Source organism: Neopsephotus bourkii, unplaced genomic scaffold (assembly GCF_033783945.1).
Source record: "Neopsephotus bourkii isolate Nb327-2 ecotype Australia unplaced genomic scaffold, CSIRO-AGI_Nbou_v1 NB_1060, whole genome shotgun sequence".
Taxonomy (NCBI): domain Eukaryota; kingdom Metazoa; phylum Chordata; class Aves; order Psittaciformes; family Psittacidae; genus Neopsephotus; species Neopsephotus bourkii.
In genome coordinates, this window is record NW_026901548.1 from 624,097 (window position 1) to 644,208 (window position 20,112).

General features: G+C 55.5%; 2 protein-coding genes across 2 annotated transcripts; one reads left to right on the forward strand and one right to left on the reverse strand.

Annotated features, from left to right (window-relative positions):
- Positions 1-3,389: 3,389 nt before the first annotated feature.
- On the forward strand, positions 3,390-7,722 carry BPIFB2 (BPI fold containing family B member 2). The gene is made up of 15 exons (XM_061361278.1): positions 3,390-3,502; positions 3,730-3,829; positions 4,112-4,216; positions 4,385-4,522; positions 4,914-4,959; positions 5,161-5,221; positions 5,366-5,457; positions 5,554-5,730; positions 5,909-5,950; positions 6,021-6,185; positions 6,341-6,408; positions 6,803-6,848; positions 7,134-7,197; positions 7,296-7,372; positions 7,654-7,722. Exons 1-15 carry the CDS (start codon positions 3,394-3,396, stop codon positions 7,720-7,722), a joined length of 1,359 nt encoding a protein of 452 aa, XP_061217262.1. The 5' UTR covers positions 3,390-3,393.
- Positions 7,723-11,201: 3,479 nt separating this feature from the next.
- LOC133216565 (BPI fold-containing family B member 4-like) lies at positions 11,202-20,112 on the reverse strand. The gene is made up of 15 exons (XM_061361373.1): positions 19,992-20,112; positions 19,197-19,311; positions 18,624-18,728; positions 18,230-18,385; positions 16,840-16,903; positions 16,436-16,499; positions 15,935-16,026; positions 14,864-15,037; positions 14,489-14,542; positions 14,032-14,199; positions 13,852-13,919; positions 12,434-12,476; positions 11,886-11,949; positions 11,489-11,565; positions 11,202-11,254 (listed from the first exon to the last, which is right to left on the reverse strand). Exons 1-15 carry the CDS (start codon positions 20,095-20,097, stop codon positions 11,231-11,233), a joined length of 1,374 nt encoding a protein of 457 aa, XP_061217357.1. The 5' UTR covers positions 20,098-20,112; the 3' UTR covers positions 11,202-11,230.

The following is a 20,112-nucleotide window of genomic DNA, read 5'->3' on the forward strand; positions in this document are numbered from 1 at the left end:
TCACTATCACTGATACTGCCATCACCATCCTTAGTTTAAACTCCCCATTTAAAATTACTGTTTAATTTAGAAAATTGCTTCTTCCCACCAAAATCACACCGCTTAATTTTGAAGAAAATAGGGAAAAGAGTGTTCTGGGGCTCCGACACCTCCTGCTTTCCCCAGTGGGAAGCTGTGGGATGGAGGCCCCAGAGATCCAGGGGTTTCCTCAGGGTGTCACTGACAAACCCAGCACCCACAGGCTGGAGAGCAAACCCCAGCAGTGCTGCAGAGCCGATGCCGCAGCCCCAGCACACGGGAGCAGGAGCCGATGCGCTTTGTTGCCTGTAAGTTATAGTTTCTGCGTGTATCTGTGGACACAGCCATGCAGAAAATCACCGGCTTTAATATCACACTTGTTAGCAGGGAGTGATTCGTTTCTGCCTCCAGGCTGACACCTCCCAACCTTCTGCTGCTCTCCTTCGGTTTCAGGCTGGCGCTGGAAGCTGTAGCTCATCGCTCACCCCCACACGCCTTTGATGGATTTCGTTTTGGTAGCTTCCTCTGTCATTCTCTGCAGAGCATCTCTCCCCTTCAGAGCAAAGGAGGGTGCTGGAAGGTTTGCACAAGGTTTAGCACAAAATCCCCCTGTGCTGGAGAGCAAGGGGACTCAGGGCTCCCCATCGTACCCTATAAAACATCCTTATTAACGTGTTCCCCTTCCAGCACACAGGCACCAGCAGGACCCTTCACGTGGTGTAAATGGGGATAACCATTAGGGTCACTGCATCACACCACAGGAAAGCAAGCAGGGCTCCATGCAAGTCCAGCAGAGCCACACTGGCCAAAACACAGCCTGAATGCACAAAGAGCTCCCTGCCTGCGCTGGGGCTGGTGACCACCGCAGTGTCCTCCCTTCTCCCCTCCTGTTACCCACCCCAGGACCCGGCTCTGGGAGCTCCCCAATGGGATCCTGCAGTGATGAATTTCTTCTCCTCATTTCTGTATGACATGTCAGGAGGTTTAACCTGTCGTTACCTCCCTCCAGTGAGGCACTCGCTGTCTGCTCAGCCCAGACAGGGAGATTTACATCTTATCTAACAGGAGTGTCAGATTTACAGGTAACTCCCAGTAAGGAAAGCATCATGCCAGAAAGACGCTTTTGTGTTGGTAGCTTGATCCATCATTATGCTGTAAGTTGACATCTAGTTAAGCCTCCACAGGGATCACTGGGTCCAGAACAGCTCCTGAGGAGGAGAAAATCTACCTCTAATCACCTTGGCACAATCTCATCCCAGCAGCTTATCCCCAGCCCCTTGCACTGCTGTAAGTGGTAAGAACACTCCACTGGTAAAGCTTTGATACTGCTTGGGAAGAGCTGCGGATGTGACCTGGGCAGGAACAAGGCAGAGCAGGGTTGAGTTTCCAACTGCTGCTCTAAAACACAGCAAAGACTTCTCTCCCAGAGACTTTGCTAGGTTGTGTCCATGTCCCTTCCAAAGTCACAGATGACCTTGGGACTCATCTGCAGGTTACAGCCTTCTCAAAGGTAACACATGTCCTGGCTCTAAATGGGCTTCACAGGTCAGTGTGGATGAGTAAGCCCTGCTCTCTCTCCCCTGCAGGCTGCTGGATGTGCATCTTCACACTGCCTTCAGTGGGAATGCACAACGTGGCTGAAACTCTGCTTCTCCTGGTGTTTCTGTGTCATTCCAAGAGGGAAAGCAGCACAGCGCTCTGAACATGTCAAGATGCACCTGGAACCAGCGCCCAGTGACTTACTCCATCAGTGCACAAAGGACAATGGTTTCCTCCCCGAGCTCCAGGTGTTTCAACAAGCTCTGAACACCTCATCCCATTGCCAAGGGATCCGGACCAAACTGGGCAGCTCAGTCCTCCCCAAGACTGGTCATGCCTCAGAGCTGGGATCAGGAGTACTGGGGGCAGGGGCAATGTCAGAACACGGGGCACTGAGGAAAGCTGACTGAGCCCATGGAGGATGTGCTTACATGGCATTTGCAGGAGGTCCCCACTCCATCCTCCAGGCCAAAAGAAGCCAGGAGAACGTGATGGACCCCACGCATGAGATGGAGAAGGACCCTGACCCCCTTCCATGACAGCTTTCCCAGCTTGTAGAGACATGATCAAAGAGGGTGAGCATCACTCACCGCTTTTTCTACCACTTGTAACAAATATTGCCAGTGGCTTTGGATTGGGAATGGGTTAAGAGAGGAAGGAACTGGTGCACATGGGCCATCCCGGAGATCACAGGAGACACCTTAAAAGAAGTTGATCCTCTGTCTGGTCTGAAACTCACTGAACACAACAGAAACACTCCTGTTGCCTTCAACACTTACCCAGGCCTCATGGGAACAGAGGGCACCGTTGATGGATCACCACAACCTCAGTGGGACACATGGGACTCGTCCTTCTGCTCTGAGCTGCCCAGCCAGGACAGACACAAACTGCAGCAGCTTCTTGCTCGTGTGGACATGGTGCTGGCTGCCCTGCGAGGAAAGCACGGCCACAGACATCTGCTTTCTAACAATGGTTGGTTTCTTGGCACCTCCACCCAGAGTCCTTTCTGTGAGAGCGGATGGAGGCACGCTGCCCCAGCACTGGCTGTGCAGTATTCACCGCGCTCGGGCAGCAGCCAAAGTAATCAAATATGCAGGGAAACAATAAAAATGATGTATAAAACAAGCATCCTCCCCATGTCCCGGTTTCCAGCTCCTGCCCCACCAGCCTCGTGTGTGAGGGTATATAACACCAGCGCCGTTCCTTAGTGTGGCCACAGCAAGACACGGACTGAGGCAGAAGGATGGGAAGGATGGCCAGGAAAGGTAAAGATGCTTTTGCAAACCGCATAGCTTGACGTGGGCATTGCCTGTACTTACCTCGGTGTGTCTCTGTAAGGTCAGCTCTCATCAGAATCCACTTGCTGCAAAGACTGATATAAACACGAATGTTTTCTGCAGGCTAAGCTGTCTGAATTACTGGGGTTTTAATATTGCAAGAGCATTGCAGGCATGCTAAACAGCTCCCAGAGGTTTTGCAGAGAGGAGATAACACACTCGCCTTTTTGTTCGATTTTACCTTCTCCATAACTTCCATTCATTCCTCAGGTCATTTCAGCTCCTCTTTATGTACCTTTATGCAGCAGTGGGTCATTGTGAGCTCTTCAGCAGGCACAACACCGCTGTGAGCACCACCCCAGCGCACAGACTGGCAGGGGGTTTCAGGGCTGAGCCTTCTCATGGTGCTCTCTGATCCCAGGCAGCACGAGAGCCACGCGTTGTTATTGCACAAATGCTGCCAAGCTCAGGACCACAAACCTGACCCCAGCAGTGGATCCATGGCTCCAGGCTGCTCTCACAGGGATGCTGGGGATGTTCTCCTCTTCCAGGCACCGGCATGGCGAAGCTCCGCACCCTGAGCATCCTCCTGAGCCTCCTGGTCTCCGTGCACAGCACCCGGTCACCCGACTGCGGGGGCATCCTCACCCCGTTAGGACTGAGCTACTGTAAGTCTGGGCCCCTGTGAGCAGGGAGGGGAGGCAGCAGCATCTTTCAGGCCGATGATGAGACCCCAAACCTCTGCCGATAATCAGCTCTCTTTCAACATCCTCTCTCATAGCTAGTAACAGGGGGGGTTAGTAAGGGAAGGAAGCGTGTCACCCCGTGGATTTCAGCCTGTCCGTCTGCCCACAGCCCCCAGAGGGTCTCATAAAACATGTGCCCTGTTTCACAGTCGCTGAAGTTTCAAGGCCACACGCCGAGACAGTCCTCAGGCAGGACCTAATGGCTCCCACAGACCCCGACCCGCTGGTAGGCTCCACGAAGCCCAGCAGGTGAGTCCGTGGCTCTGCCTTTGCTGCCATAGCCCTGCTTCGTGCTGGTGTTCTGATGGTATCTTCCCAAGAGGTGTTTTGCCAGTGAGGGCAAAAATGCTCCTGGAGACCAGCTCAGCTCTGCCAGAGGGGTTTAGAAATGAGCTCCTGGCTCCTCCAGTGGGCTCTGAGGGCACTGATTTATCCATGAGCATCCCATGGGGTTTGCCTGCTCTGAGAGCAGACAGGGACTGCCCAGCAGCCCGGGCTGCTCTCCTGACACCTTCCTTTCTGCTCCAGCAGGACCCAGATCACCTCTGTCAAGGTCACTGAGCTGTCCCTGTCCCTCGTCCCCGACTCCGGGCTGCGGCTGAGCGTCGATGTGGACCTCGGCATCACACCCGCCCCGTGAGTGCTGGGGCTGGAAGCTGCTCATGCTCCTCTCTGGAGCAATGGGGCTACATCCAGCTCCTGACGTCTGCCTGTGGGAGCAGGGGCGCTGGGGTGAGAGGGGTCAGAATCAGGACCAGGATCAGCCCCTGTTCTCCAGCTTCTGCTTCTCCTCCTCTGGCACAGCTCCACCACCAAGGTGATGAGACTGTCCATCCGGGCCAATCTCCACGTGGAAATGAACCCCGAAGGGAACCTGGAGGTGGTGACCTCTGCCTGCAAACCCACCATGGAGGAGGTGCAGAGCACCGAGGAGATGGAGAGGTCGATCCTGTGGTGTTCCTTGTTATGGGATCTGGGTAACGGGGGACAAGAAGAAACTGAGGCATGAGCGTTTCTAGGCAGGAAGGTGATTCTGACTGAGAGCTGCTCACAAAGCTGAGAACAAAAGCTTTGTTCTGCTTCCAGGTTTTCCCCATTTCAAGAGAGTTCATTCTCTGCTTTAAAGCAGAGCAGCAGCCACATTTGTAACACAAGTCCAACAGCAGTTCTTCAGTGGTTTAGGATTCTGACCTGTATTTCAGTTTAAATAGATAAGAAAGTAGTGGTAATAACACCTCTGGTTGCCTTTTGGTCCAGATAAAAGACTCACCTGCCCTTGACTCACCTGAGCTGGGGCTCACCTAACTTCTTCCATTCTGTTGTTTCCATCCAGCAAGTCCTCTAGTTCAGAGCTGGACAAGGAGATTAACGTCGATAAGGTAAGAGAAAGGTGTGAGGCAGGAGGAGACAAAGTTGTGCAGGTCTGTAGGAACGAGAGCACTTTCAGTCAGGCCAGTGCACTGCCCCATGCTCCTGAATGCTTCCATCCCCATCTCCAGGCTGCCGGCCGATGGGGACACCCCATGCCAGCAGACTCCTGTGTTCATCTACCAGTTCTCTTCTTGCTCTTTATGCCATAGGTTTGCCTGGAAGTCTCCAAACTGCTGCTTTCACCGAATGAAGAGCTGATCTCTCTGACAGGTGAGTGTGGGGCTTTCACTCTTGATATGGACTAAAGGCTTTGGGGTTCATTCTGGAGCAGCTCACAGGATGGAACAGTTCCATGCAAGCACTTCCCATCACCTTCGCCTCCTCTTCCTGAGCATCCCTCTGCTCGGTTTGCAGCTCAGTTCCCCTTCACACCGAGCTGCCAGCTCCAGTACCTGCCCCTGGCTGCACCCATGTTCTCCGAGCAGGGAATCACCATATCCTTGCAGGTACACCCTCACTTCCCAGCACCCACATCCCAGCTCCCAGGGCTCTGTGCCCCGAGACACCTCAGGCTCCTTTCCTCCTTGCCCATGTCTCTGCAGACCACTTTCCAGGTGGCAGGAATGGCGATCCCGCTGCCAGTCAGCCCGGTGCCATTCAACATGCCCGAGCTGGCCAGCTCCAGCCCTGCTCACCTCACCCTGGCTTTCTCTGAGCACTTCTTCACCAGCCTCTTCTTTGCCCTGGAGATGGCTGGGGCCTTCAACATGACCATCCTGGTGAGTAGAGCAAAGAGCAAGGGAGCAGAAGGCGCTCATGGGAGGGAGAGCCCTCCCCCAGGAGCGTGCTCCCTGCGGAGAAATGGGAACATCTCTGAGCACCCATGGAGCTGCTTTGCCGCAGGGCTGGGTGCGAGCCCTGGAGCTCAGTCAGCCACAGGCTGGGTTTGCCTTGCAGAGCCCGCTGACCACCGCCACCCTGGCACCCAAGATCACCCAGGTTCGTTGCGGTCACAAGAGGGGCACGGCCCCGGCTCGGGCAGTGCCACCAGTAACCCCCTGCCCCACAGATGGGCTCCCTGTTCCCCGAGGACCGGCCGGTGGTGCTGCAGGCGGTGTTCAGGAGCTCCACACGGGTGGTGCTGGAGGAGGGCAAGGCAGCCCTGAAGCTCTTCCTCACCGTGCACGTCGGGGCAGGCTCGCCGGCATTCCAGAGCTTCCTGAGCATGAACGTGGTGAGTGTGCCCCGCGAGGCCCATGCACGGAGCAGGGTGTGAGTGAGGAGCTCATTGCAGGCGGCAGCACACGACGGGCTCAGCGCATCCCTCTGCTCAAAGCTGGAGCAGGACCCTTGGATCCCTCTGATCCTTGCCTCTCTATTCCCATGCAGGATATGACTGCAGGACTCCTCCTCAGCGTCACCAACACAAGGATGATCATCTCTGCGCCGGTGATCGAGTAATGAACCCCGCTATGCTCCGAGTGCTTGAAGGGGATGTGTCCCAGCCATAAAGGGAAAGGAGAGGCAAAATGATCCAGGGAATTTCTTAGCTTATATGGTTTGGGCACTGCAGAGGTCCTGCGGGAGCCAGTGAGACTCCAGCTTCACTGTGACTAGAGAGAAAAGGGCAGCATCCTGCATCCCAGCCCTCTCACCCCAGCCCATGGGGTGGGGTGAATCCTTGGGGACAAAACATCCCTAGACCCTCACTGCCGTGCCCAGGGGAGCCAGGCTCCAGCCGCCTGCTCAGGCACTACCCAGGCACCGAGCCCCCTGGCCCTGCCCTCACCCGTGGTCCCTGGGGGCAGTCATTGCTCACTACAACCCCTCCTGCTCCGCTCTGTTTTCCAGGACCGTTGAGCTCAGCCTGGCTGCCTCCGACGTGGGCCCCGTGCCGGTAGGTGCCCTGCACCCCCCAAGTGGCTGAGCTCAGCCACATCCCCTCCTTGCCCTGTGCTGCACCCGCTTAGTGAATGCACCTTAGCATCATCTTCTGACAGCCCGGTCCTGCACCTCCCAGCTTAGGCGGTCCTAAACCCTCCTGAGCAGTGGTTACCAGCAGGGGAATGCTGACTCTGGTGCTGGCCGCACCCTGTGAGGACCAGAACCCCTCTCCCATTGGTCCTGGCCCCCCTCCTGCTTTAGCCACGCTGTGAGCTGACCACGGCCTTCCCTTTGGCAGGATGCCTTACTGGAGGAGCTCTTCTTGCCCACAATCCGTACGGAGGTACCAGCTCAGATCAATGGTGAGGAGCCAGGAGTCCTGTGTGGTGCTGCCCCATGGGATGCGCAGTGAGGACGGAGGCAGCACCCAGCTGGCTCCTTTCCCTCTGCTTCTTCCTAGTGGTCCTGAGCGAAGGCGTGGTCCTGCCCCACATCTCCAGCTTCACCTACACCGACATCAACGTCGTGATCCACAAGGTAAGAAATAAGACCTGTAAACTGCTCCTGCTGTGTGTGATTTAAAGGGAGCCCGGGGGCAGTGCTCACCTCCTGGCACCAGAATAAATCAGAGCCAGCTCCTCCAGCCCTGCTCACCCCCAGGACCAAGCCTCATCACTTGACACAGGCAGAGCTCCTCTCCAGCCCCCCGACAGCAGCAGGGGCTGTGCTGGAGGGGCTGCTGGCCCATGGGGAGCCCTGAGCAGGCTCTTGAGAGCCACCCCAGCACCTTGCTCAGCCCCTGTTCTCCCCTTGCCTAGGACTATGTCTTGGTGCCCTGCAACCTGCAGCTCCAGGCGAGGACTGGAGCACAGACCACTGTGGGCTGACATCTGGAGTAAAACAGGGGCCGAGCTGTTGACTCCGCATCACACTCACTTTGTGTTTTGCCACTGCTTGAAATGCTGAGAATCTCCTTTCTTGCCTTACTAGAACAGCACTTTTTCATATCTAGGACGATAACAGCATTGCACTAGCACCTTTTCCTTCCAGTCCTGCTCTTGGTATGACAGTTGCACAAAGAGGATGGATTATAATTGTGTTCCATGCTTTAATTAAACATTTCTCTTTAATACTGCATTTTCCGGTGTGTCTATTGATCCACCCCCCCGACCATTTGTACCTGAAGACAGATGAGACTGTTCTTGCTAAGAACTGGTACCAGTACGGATGGCCAGCCCTTACATTTAATGAAGGGAGCATGAACGTTGCACTAATTTATAAGGATGCAAAGCAGCCTCTCACTGCAGAACGACACGGCCCCACCAACAGGAGATCCCTCATCTGCTGTCCTCCATCCCTGGTGTTACTATGGGAACGATGCGGCTGGTGCCTCTCCCTGGGTCAGGAAGGAGGAGAGAAATAACAACAATAAACCAGCTCTGTCTGCACAATGGGGTCTAATTTTAGAGCCGAGGAAGGCTCCGTGCTCCAAAGTGCACTTTGACAGCACTCAGCATGGAGTGAATGCAGAGGGAAACGCGGCTGCACCGGACACACAGTACCAGGCGCCCACCCAGGGGTGCCTCTGCCAGTGCTGGGATGCTCCCTCCCACTGCCCAGCCCCAGCTCCAGCCCCGAGGGCTTGCTCAGGAAAGTAAAAGGGGGAAAAGCCCCACAAGAGCCTTGGATGCCCAGGAGGGACAGAGGGGCTGGTAACGGGGCTGCGCCCCTCATGAGCTCTCTGATAGCAACACTGCACATAGCACCGCAGCCGTGAAACCACGCTGCACATACATCTGCTGGCACTCACAGCAGCTATTACCCATCGTTTCTAGCCTCTGAGAAGCACTTCAAACCCTCATATTTCAGTGGCTCAGAAATAGGAAAGCAAACAAAACAAGCCAGGTTGATTTATTGTAAAGAGTGAAAAGCCCTGAAGGTTTATGTGCCCAGCTTGGGGACCTGACTAATGATTTGAATGGCCAAGGTTGGCAATAGTGGGAACTGCTCCTAATAAAAGTTCCCTGGTAGAGCTGCAACCATTATTCTTTGACTAATATATCTTAAACCAGGTTCCTCAAAGGAATAAGCTGCAGCAGTGAAAAGATGTATTCATTGCCAGTGGGTGTTCTGGCTGAAGGCTAAATGCATGGGTCTGCACCTCCAGCATGGGGTGACGGGAGTTGCATCCCTGCTCCCGTGGGTCAGCTAACAAAATCCAACAGGAAGAGCCCCCAGGCAGGGCACAGCTTCCCTTGCCAGAGGGACATGGAGGTAACCACCAATGGCTCAGCCATTGGGAAACAGAGAGGAGCCCCTTCATCAGCCCCCGAGGTGTGAACCTTCACCAGGGATACTCCTGGAGCAAGAGCTGGAGATCCCAAAGCCCCAGGAGAGCTTGGGCAGAGCAGCCAGCCTGTCGCACCCCATTCCCACTGCTCACCCATAGGAGGTTATTCCAGCACATCAGGTGCCAGCATGATGGAAAATCACTGCTTAGAGGTTTTTCCACTGTGGGCAGGATCATCCCAGTCCTTATCGATTCTGACTCGCCCTTCCCTGCTCTGGATTTCCTCCTGGATCCAGCAGCAGTTTGGAGCATCAGATTTACACGTTTCAGAGGATGCTCCCTTTCCTCTGCTCCTTCCCACTGAGCCCCATACAATAAATGGCACATTGGAAGCCAAGCCCTGGCAGGAAAAGCCATTTCCAGATGCTCAAAATGACTTTTCCACTGTTCTGTGACCCCAGGCTCACGCAGGCCCTGCCCCAGCCCTGCACTGAGCTCTCCTTACCCGCTTCCATCAAACAGACCCCTGGGACAGGGGCAGGACCCAGGTCATTGTGTAACAGCAAACCGAATCCCCTGCAGCAGACAGAAGTGCTGGCTAAAACAGTGCCAAAAAGGTGCTGAACTTCACTCACCGTATGGGAGGTGTTTGCTCAGGAGCCAGAACGAGACCTTGGACAAACAAAGCCCTCGATGCTGACCCGAGGGCAGAGAGGATGGATGGAGAACCAAGCGTGATCAATGCAGCAGCCCCGAGGTGGCACAAAGGAGTTGGTGCAGGTCACTGGAGCTGCTCATCCTGCCCACTGGTGAGGGGGTCACGGAGCCCCCAGCGCCCCGCTCAGCCAGCTCCATGGGCACACCAGTGCCACAGAGCACAGGCAGCAGGGTCTGGAGGTCCTGATGGTCCACTCATGCTCACACCTCCTTTGCAGTACCTCCTCACCGTGTGTTTCAGCTGCTGCTGGTGCTGCCCATCAGGGAGCCCCCTCACCACACCGGAGCATCACTGGTACCCAGGGACAGGACCAGGCGCTGAGGGCTGTGACCCAGCAGGTACTGAACTCTTCTTACCTTTAGGCAGAAGCACAGAACAGGGCTTTGCCCCTGTCCGTTACCTGACCAGCGCTGGACCTCTTCCACACTCTAACAGTGACAAGCCACCAGCAGCTTTGGGAACGCCAGCAATAAATAACACACTGGCAATAACATCTAGTGCTGGGGAAAACAAGTGTTTGAGAGGCCGTTGGAGACCTGCATTTATTTCTTTTCTACCCTGAAATCCCAAATGCCCGTGTTCTTTTCCCTGTGACGTGCAGAGAACAAGTGACTGTCACATCTGTCTAAGCAGGCGTGGGCTGCTGCAGGCACACTGGTGTGCTGTGGTGTGACCGTGCTGCCCAGGGAGCAGGGAATGAAGCTTTCCCTTCAGATTCCATTAGGTGGAATTCCATTCACGACCTGTGGACATCCGGTCCCATTCTGGCTTCTGCCGGCAGGTTAGCCCGTGTGCAGGGGTCACCTGGCCAGGAGCAGCCACTGGAAACCCAAGTGGGGTTTGTTCTGAGAGTGGAAAAGCTCTCAAACCAAACCCCCAAACCTCAGTGGTCCCAAAGGAACCAGAGCCCAAAGCCGGAGGCAGGACGGATGCGCTCCCTGAGAGGCATCGGAAAGCAGAACCTCATTCCAGCACTACAAAAGTAGGAATGTTTATTAGGAGTTACATGACAAGGGTTTCCTTCCCCATGGGGACGGTGACATTTCCCCCGAAAGCCACATGCATCACATGCATCTTCATTATATCCAGAACAGTTTTGCCCCAGGACAGATTGAACACCTCTGCTGCAGCATCACACAGCGCTGCTGGAGCTGCCACCCAAACCCTGCTCGTTCCTCTAAGTAAGCATCTGCACACAGAGCCGCCTATGGGGCTTGGCTCATGGGAGCACCTCAGTACTCACAGGCTGATTAAAGTGTCCTAAATGTCATCAAGAATGCTGCAGTTTAGAGCAGAAAGGCAGATAACGCTGGGCTCGGTGCTCCATCCGCGCTCCTTCCTTCCCCCTCTGCCCGGACAGAGCCCTGGGTGCCTGGCACTGCCCAGCTCACACCAGGATCACCAGCAGGCCCTGAGGAGGTGCAAGAACCACATCAGCACCGGCTGCCAGGGATGCTGGCCCCCGACAGCGCAGCAGCAGCACCCAGGGAGCAGGAAACCCTCCCATCAGATCTGTACTGAGGGAGCAGCGCCCTTCGGAAGCACTGGAAGGCTCTTGCTGACCCAAGCACCTCCGGCAGGGTAGGAACAGCCCCGGTGAGCATCACCAGCACAGGCAGCAGGAAAGCCCCTGTCCAGCACTCACCGCTAGGATCTGGATGTCCACCTTTATTAAGGGAATGCCCAGCACGTTTGGCAGAGGGATCCCGATGCCCAGAGCACCTGCAGGGGACAGACAGGTCCTTACATCCCACCGGAGGGATGAGCCCCGCTCCCACCCATGACAAAACCACTGGGGATGCACGGACCACAGCTCCCCCGCACATGGCATGCTCTGGTTTGCCTTTGTGCTCCCTGTCAATGTTACCAGGGCCCTTTGGATGAAGCTGGGGTGGGATGGTGCAAGAATAAGGCTGGGAATTTAACTGCAGCCTTAAAATGGGATCGCCGATGCCTGATCACTTCAGCCCTGCTGCCACATGCACATCCCCTCTCCCCTCATTCCCAGTACTCCCAGTGTTCCAGCTCTCCCGGTCACCCACCGTTGATGAGGGGCACTAAGGTCTCAGCCAGCAGACTGCTGCAGTGGGGCCTCAGGCTCGAGATCTGCACCAGAGAAGGGACAAGCGTGTGAGCAGCAGTGCCTGGCACAGGGCAGCAGCGAGCACAGACCAGCCTGTGGCTGGGTACCGGCCTTGGGGATGGAGCTCCCTTCCCACTGACACAGCTGAAGGACAAATCACCCTCTTTCCTTTAAAGCAAAACTATTTTTCTTCCTTGGTTTGAGTTTGGTGCTTCCTTTGGGAAACCCTATTCCAGGTGAAACTCCCGCTGGAGCTGTGCAAGCTTTGCCCGTGCAGGGGTGAAAAACAGACTTCAGGTTTTACATTTGCATTATTAGAAGAGGCAGAAGGGAAGAAAAAAAAAAGACAGCAGAAAAAGGATTGCCAAGAGCTACAAAAGAGAGCAGCAAAGAGCTGAGAGCATCAGCAGCTGTAATCCATCACAGCCAGAAGAGGTTACAGCAGCACACAGCGACCGTGCGCCTCCATCCCTCCGTCCCCACAGCCTGGGCTGGTCCGAGACTTACGTTACTGATGCCAACGTCAGAGGACTCCAAGGAGAGGGAAGTGCTGTGGGAAAGGAAGCATTGGGCACGTCAGACACTGCGGCCCCTGCCAGAGGTCACAGCAAGAGCCCTGCCACCTCCAGAGCAGCATCAACCCATGGGCAAGGGGCCCTGTGAGGCATGGCTGGGGCATACCCAGTGGGGTCAGTGGGTGACACAAAGCACCAGTGCCACTCTTGCAAGAGAGGAAAAGAGAAGCTGAACCTGACTGTTGTTTGCCTGTAAATGAAGCAGCGCTGATGCAGGGCACACGGGGCTCCTGCCTTCCCCAGCCCTCTCCCACAGCCACTGACTTTAGGGCAACTAAGATGATGAAGGGAGTGGAGCATCTCCCTTATGAGGAAAGACTGAGGGAGCTGGGTCTCTATAGTTTGGAGAAGAGGAGATTGAGGGGTGACCTTATTAGTGCATATAAATATATAAAGGGGGAGTGTCACAAGGATGGAGCCAGGCTCTTCTCAGTGGCAAACAATGATAGGACAAGGGGCAATGGGTACAAACTGGAACACAAGAGGTTCCACTTCAACTTCTCAATGAGGGTGACAGAACACTGGACCAGGCTGCCCAGGGAGGTTGTGGAGTCTCCTTCTCTGGAGACATTCCAAACCCGCCTGGACACGTTCCTGTGTAACCTTATCTAGGTGTTCCTGCTCCGGCAGGGGGATTGGACTGGATGAGCTTTTGAGGTCCCTTCCAATCTCTAACATACTGTGATACTGTGATACTGTGACCTTTGGAAGGAGTCAGCTCCTGTTAGCTGGGAGCAAGCTTCCAGAAGCAGCATCCTGCCTGGATGTCAAGATCATGAGCTCTGGAGAGCTTCCTGCCGCTCCTAATCCATCACTGCAACCACCCAACTTCCTCCAGAGCTGAAATGTGTGCTTTATTCCCACTTTGAATCCTTCTGCTTCTGCTGAATCTTGTTATACCTTTGTCTATTGAATTAAAAGCTCTTTGATGCATTTCTGCTCGCTGTATCGCTGCATACAAGCTATGCCAATTTTGCTTCTAAATCTAGCTCTTTGACAAGCTAAATGGCTTGAAATCCTCAAACCTCACACTTGAAGGAATGCTTTCCAATCTTTAATCATACCTTGACTGTCATTAATGACAGCACTTCCCTTTCCTCCTTTATCACTCCTGTCCCATGTCACACACTCTGAAATACTGCCCAGGATCAAAGTCAAGCTGACAGCCTCACTGTTCTTCAGGCTACCTCATTCCTCCTTGTTATAAAACTGACACAGACTTCACCTCCAGCCCCCTAGAACTTTCCAGCTGCTATAACATGGCCTGAAAGCCTGTGGGGACAACCTTACCTGCCTATGGACAGCCTTACCTGCCTATGGACAGCCTTACCTACCCAGGGACAGCCTCACCTGCCCATGGACATCCCCAGCACCAGCCGGCCCCCAGCAATCGACACGTGCACATTTAGACCGAGATCCTGCAAGCAGAGAGGGAAGAGGATGAGCCCCCGGAGACGTCCCCATCCCAGCTGCCTGTGCCCCAGCCAGCTGCCTATGACACGGGTTTGAGGGGTTTCCATGCGCACTCACAGCCTTCAGCAGCAGGACGTTGAGGATGGCTCCATCCGAGCGCCTCACGAACACCTGAACCAGCACCGAAAGCTCCACAGTGGCTTTCCTGTGCTCCAAGAGGATGAGGGGGCTCCCAGCCAGCGTGAGCCGGATGCTCAGAGGGCTGGTGCCAGGGCAGGCGGAGCACTGTGGGGACCAGGGACACATGGGGGTGGCCACCCGCACCCCCCAAAGCTCCGTGGGGTCCCCCCAAGGTCACACAGACCTTGGACAAGCCCCATGTACAGAGCAAAGAGCCCCAGCAGCACGATCGGCACTGCTTGCACTGCGGACATGGGAAGGGCAGTGGGGCAGCCTCGAGCCCACCATGGAGGGGAGCAGGAGATGGGAGCCTGGCACATCCAGGCTCATCACTGGGATGTGCTTGGACCTGGTGAGGTCCACCCAGAGCCTGGCATCAGCAGCAGTCACTCACCCCCGTGGGCAGCAGGCTGGCGATGGCTTTCTGCAGGTTGCCAGCACTGGAGAACTGCGGGAGCAGAAGCACAAGCAGCCGCAGTGAATCCTCCAGCTGATCCCATTGACACCATCCCACCAGGGCCACTCCTCTCCTGCTCATGCCCCTGTTCCCAGCCCTGTTTGTGCTCCTGGGGACACTTCCAGCTCTCCCTCCCTCCCTGTCCCAAGGGAAGCTCAGTTACACGCAGCCCCCGAGCCCTCCACCTTCCCCATTGCTCCCCAGCTGCATGGGCAGCTCCTGGTCAGGCAAAGCAGCTCCTGCTCCCATCCGAGGCTGCAGAACATCCCTTGTCACCCCCCCGGCAGCGAGCCCGGGTGCTGCCCCACTCACGATTTCCGGGGTGCAGCTGAAGGTCTGTGGTGGGATCCGGACCAGCAGGGACAGGACCGCGTTGAGGAAGCTCTGGCGGAGCCCCAGCACCAGGAGCTTGTCCAGCAGCGGGGGCAAAGCAGAGGGGGACGAGTCATGGGGGATGATGCTGCCTCCCACCTGCTTCACTGCACCCTGTGAACAGGGGTGACAGGGACATCAAACCCACCCTGCAGAGTCAGGAGGCACATCCAGCCCTTGGGATGGACACTGCAGGGCCTGCCTCAGCTTAGGGAGAGCACTGGACTCAGAGCAATTCCTTGTGTTTCCTAGATGAAAGCAGCTGATGAGAGCAGAGTGTGTAACCGAGGCCTTTCCCCTAACAACAGGCTGTCCAAGGCACAGCCCACTGCTTCAGCTCACCCTTGAGGTCCCCAAGAGCACGCGATGGTGACGGTGCTGCCTGCGGGGGTCCAGCCCAGCCTTCCCCACCTCCAGCACCCAGCCAGGCATGGGCCAGCCTCGGACCTACAGCAAACTTGCACCCACACCAAGGAGAGCAGCTCTGAGCACACGGGGTGGTGGAGGCAAAGACTAATCCCAGTGAAGGACCTGCACTAAAGAGCAGCAGCACCGGCTGCAGGGTTTGTCACCAGCCCTCGCTCTTCTTCACTCTTTGTGTCCCAGGAGCTTCTCCCTGGCCACTTTCTTTAAGCTCTCCTCTTTGAAAGCCCTGTTTGCTTCCTGCTGCTGTTTTTCCCTGCCAGTGAGGCAAAGAATACCTCCATCAGCTTGGTTTAGCTAACAGAGACCGAACAGCAAAGGCAAAAGGCAGTGACACCCAGTCCGCAGGCAAGGCGAGGGGGATGGAAACAGCTTGTCCCAACAGTTACAAACAGCCTCGGGATGAGTTTGTGAGCAGAGCAAGAGAAGGCTTGAAGAAAAGCACAGCAGTCACTCAATGGTGATTTAGATAAGGATCTAAGCGAGTCTTTAGCAGCTGCTCCACATGGTTGTACTGGAAAAGGACAGCTCCAGTGGGATGAGGTGAGCAGGCACCTCCCAGGGTCCTGCCGCCCAGCATTAACTTACATCCAAATCCAGGCTGAGGAAAGAGCCGGAGGTGAAGGGGAGGCTGGCGAGCTGGTAGTGGATGGTTCCTGCCGTGCCGACCGGGATCACCGCTGCACGGGGAGAAGGGTCCTCACAACACCAGGGAATGGGCAGCACAAACCCTGCCCCAAGGCAGACCCCACACCCACAACCTGGGTCCGAGCATTCACTGCGGGGGATGCTCCTAATCCAGCTTTGTGGGATCTGCCTTTAGAACGCAGCCCAGAGGAGCAAAGATGAGCTAAACCCAAGAGTGATGTAAAACACGGCTTAAAGGGGGCCAAGGGGCGAGCAGGTCACTTGGGCTGCTCAGGTGTGAGCTCAAGGCTCAACAGTCCTGAAGCAGCACAGCTCCTCCTGCTGCCCTTATGGATGTGCATCCTCCCTGATGCACTTATGCGCTACTTGGGAAAGGGCACTTCCCACTGCGGGAGTGCAGGGAACACGGGGAGCAGCACCCATCCTCCACCAGAAACACACCATTGAGAGTGCCCAGGAGCTGGATGTTCACCAGGTTCATCACGATATCAACCACTGGACACAGCTGCAACACAAAGCAGAAATGCGAGGGCTCAGCCACTGCCCCCTCCCACCCCCCCCAGACTGATCCAACCTTTTCAGTCCGAGTCCTTTCAACCTAAATCCCATGGGGAAAAGTGCTGGGTGGCATTAGGCAGCAGCTGGGATGCTGTGAAGGACTTGGGGGCAGGGGAGCATCCCTGGAGCTGTGGTACCACACCAGAGGGGACTGCTTTGGTCTGGTCATGGGCATCGTGGCCAAGCAGCACACGCCGGTGATGTGGGAAACCAGCCCAGAGATGCTGCAGCTTCCTGCTGGTATTCCCCCATTTCAGCTGTGAACGGAGGGCAACCTCCAGGCTTACCAAACCGGGCAGCGTGGCTGTCAGCTGCTTGAGCACTATCTCATTCACTGATAGGGAGAGTAAGCTGGGAAGGAAGGAAAGAAAAAACATTTCCAATCACTACAAGCACAGCGCAAGGGTCTCCAGCCTTCATTTCCCCCTGCTGCACCCTTGGCCACCCTCTCTGGAGCGCTGCTGCAGGAGGCAGGAGGGAAAGGGGCTGCTTATCCCACCGAGGGGAGGATTGGGCTGTATTCAGCACTGGGGGTGCAGGAAAGGAGCGAGCCTCTCCAGTGTCACCCGAGCTCGGCTGTGTCCCTGTGGGATTCCAGTCAGTGCCACAGATAGGGGAAGGTGGGGCTGTTATGAAATATCTGCATGTGAGTTACTGGAAATGAACCATTTGCGTGTGGAGTAACAAGAGGAGAACTCTTCTGTGTAACTGCTGCTGCTAAATTCATCACCCTGGGATGGGTGGTGCCTGCAGGCAGCACAGAGCCATTTGCTTTTGGTAAGCGATATATCTGTGGGCTGTTGGGTTCGAACACGCAGCAGCGCACTTGGCAAGCCACAGACAGCAGGAATCCATAACGCACCTCGTTATTGATGCCCCACTTCTGCCTACAGACACTTCTGAGGAGCTGCCATGAAGCCACTCGTGCACACCCACACTCGCCCTTGCCCCACAGGGAGCTCAGCATCCTGCACAGCATCACTTTAATCCTGCCCAGACTTAAGATACAGCCCCCAGAGCGGGTGAGCCCCATTCTCGGTTCACTTACACAGACTCTTCCCACCGGCTGCTCATGGAAATATAATGCATAATGCAAAAATTAATTAGGAGAAATTCAATGGACCCGAAAAGTGAGTAATTCAAAGGCAATAAAAGAAAATATTTCCCATGATCAATTTACTGCTGCATCCATCAGTACACGAGTCAGCAAATTCATAAATACTGAGCAGGAGATGGGGCATTTGCATGGAATTACCCACGCCCGCAGCGGTCAGGCCCAAGGTCCATATGCTCAGCATCTTTCTGTGGCAGCAGCCAAGGGCAGAGAATGAAACCAGGGCAGGCAACGGTGCTGTTTTCCTGGAACACTCCCTGCCCTGTTATTCCTACCCTTTGGATAGCAATTCACCGGTTATGTCTGAAGAAAACACATTGGAAGAGGCACCAAACCTCATATTTGGATCTTAAAACCTCCCCGGGCAAGCAGAGCAAATTAACCCTCATCTTCCAACCAGCACTTTCTCTGCCAGTTCCACTGAAGCAACCGGCTTTGGCAACGGGAAAGAAATCACTTCCCCGAGGCCTGGCTCTGCATCAGCTCAGCACCGTCTGGCCTGGCAGACTGTTTAGATCACTGGGTAAAGAGTGCAATGGAAAACATAAACCCACAGCACTTACCCAGAGAGGAGCTTGATCCTTATGGCACCGAGGATGCAGAGGCAGTCTTCAATGACCACCTGCACTGTGCCCGACTCGAAATTTGTGCATTTAATGTTTGCAGTAATGTTCACATCCACGAAGACATCAATTAGTTCTGAAAGGAGGCCAACCAAGCTGAAACCAGAGCATGGGTTGAACAGATTTCAGCTCTTGGCCTCTAACCAGAGAAATCCAGTGAAGCAGAGAGCAACAAATTGCCCCTCCGCATCCTGCTACCCAGTGCAAACGGCACCAACCACTTATCAGCGCCTTTCCTGCTCCGGGGCTTTACTACAGGTAAGCAATAAACCCAAGAGAGGTGCAGGATGCTGCCCGCCAGGAAGCCCAGGGGTTGGGGTTCGCCTGCTCTCACCAGTTGCCGCCGAGCTCCAGCTTCGCGGCGATGCTGAGCTGGACCCCGATCCCTGGCAGCAGCACCACCGACAGCTTGGGCAGCCGGACCTGGACGAGGTGCAGGCTGCGAACAACAGCACAGGCTGCACACATGGAAAGCATCTTCCGTGCTGCAGCTGCTCCCACCGAGGAACCCGCAGCCCCACAGCCACCTCTGCTGGAGGCACGAGTGGTGCAAGCAAGAGGCACCAGCTCCAGGATGAGTCTGCAGCTGAGAGCCAAGGGAAGGCAGCCCAGCAGCAGGCTAGGGTGGAAGCCAGCTTCACAGAGCAGTAACCTTCTCCCTGTAGCCCCTTCTCCCCTCTCTCGTGCTGTCAAGTGCCCCTGATACCAACAGCAGCAGCGGAGTCATCATTCTGCAGCCCTAACCTGCAGTGTGCTTCATCACCCACCTTGCTACCACTCAGAGGACCTTTATGGGGTCAGAATCTCAGTATCAGCATCAAACAAGGATAAGTTCTTGGGCCAATTGTGCCAACTGCAGCTCTGCTTTTGCTGCTTCAGAGTGGGCAGTGAAGGTGCCATCACTTACCCCGTGATGCTGGTGGGAGAGTTCAGCAGACCCCCTTCACCCATGATGTTTGGGAGCACGAGGCCCTGCAGGTGCTGCTGGAGGAGCCCGTTCTGCAGTATGGCATCGGAGAGAACTGGAAAACATCTGCATGTGAGGACCAGCGCCTGCAGCAGGGACCCCTCCCCACTCAGTCAGGTCTGTCGTGGCAAAGGCATCACACACAAAGCCCCATCGCTCCCCAAAACTCCTCAAGTCATCAGCTTCAAATCACACAGGGGGTGATGGGTGGCACCGTGTACTAAGCCAAAGCCACCCTCAGTGACTTAACCAGGAGGAGCAGCAGAGGAGAGCACCCCAGAGCCCTGACTCGGAGCTCACAGTGCGGATGTCACCAGCAGTGACGGTGGCTGTGGCTTCCCTCACAGCTCGCTTTGCCCTTCTAAAGGGTGTTTGTTTCTTTCTTTCTTTGCTTGCACCTCGAAACAAGTATCTTTCCTTTGCCGGAGCATTGCAAATATTGACACAGCTGCTGAAGTTCCCAGCGCTGTTTGCCAAACACGGGCTGCTCCAGCATGGAAATGAGAGCTCAGAGGGAACAATCCACATCCAGCCCTGGAGTTCCATGGCTCTTTGGTGCTGAAACGTGCCCCAGTTCTGGAGCAGGGAGACCTCCCTGACCCATGGACGCAGTGATGGCTCAGGAGCTCTGAGCAAACCTGCAGCCCTGAGGAGCTGTAAACTAAAGGGGAGGTTTTGCTCCATGCCCGGCTCCGCAGAGCCTTACCCCAGCCATAACTCCCATTCTCTGGTTACCTTTCTGCAGTGCCCCTGGGCTGACGGCGCAGGAGAGCCCGGACAGGACTTCCTGAGAGGGCGAGAGGAGGCCACAGAAAAAGATGATCCCAAAAAGCTTCAGCATCGTCACGTCCGGAAG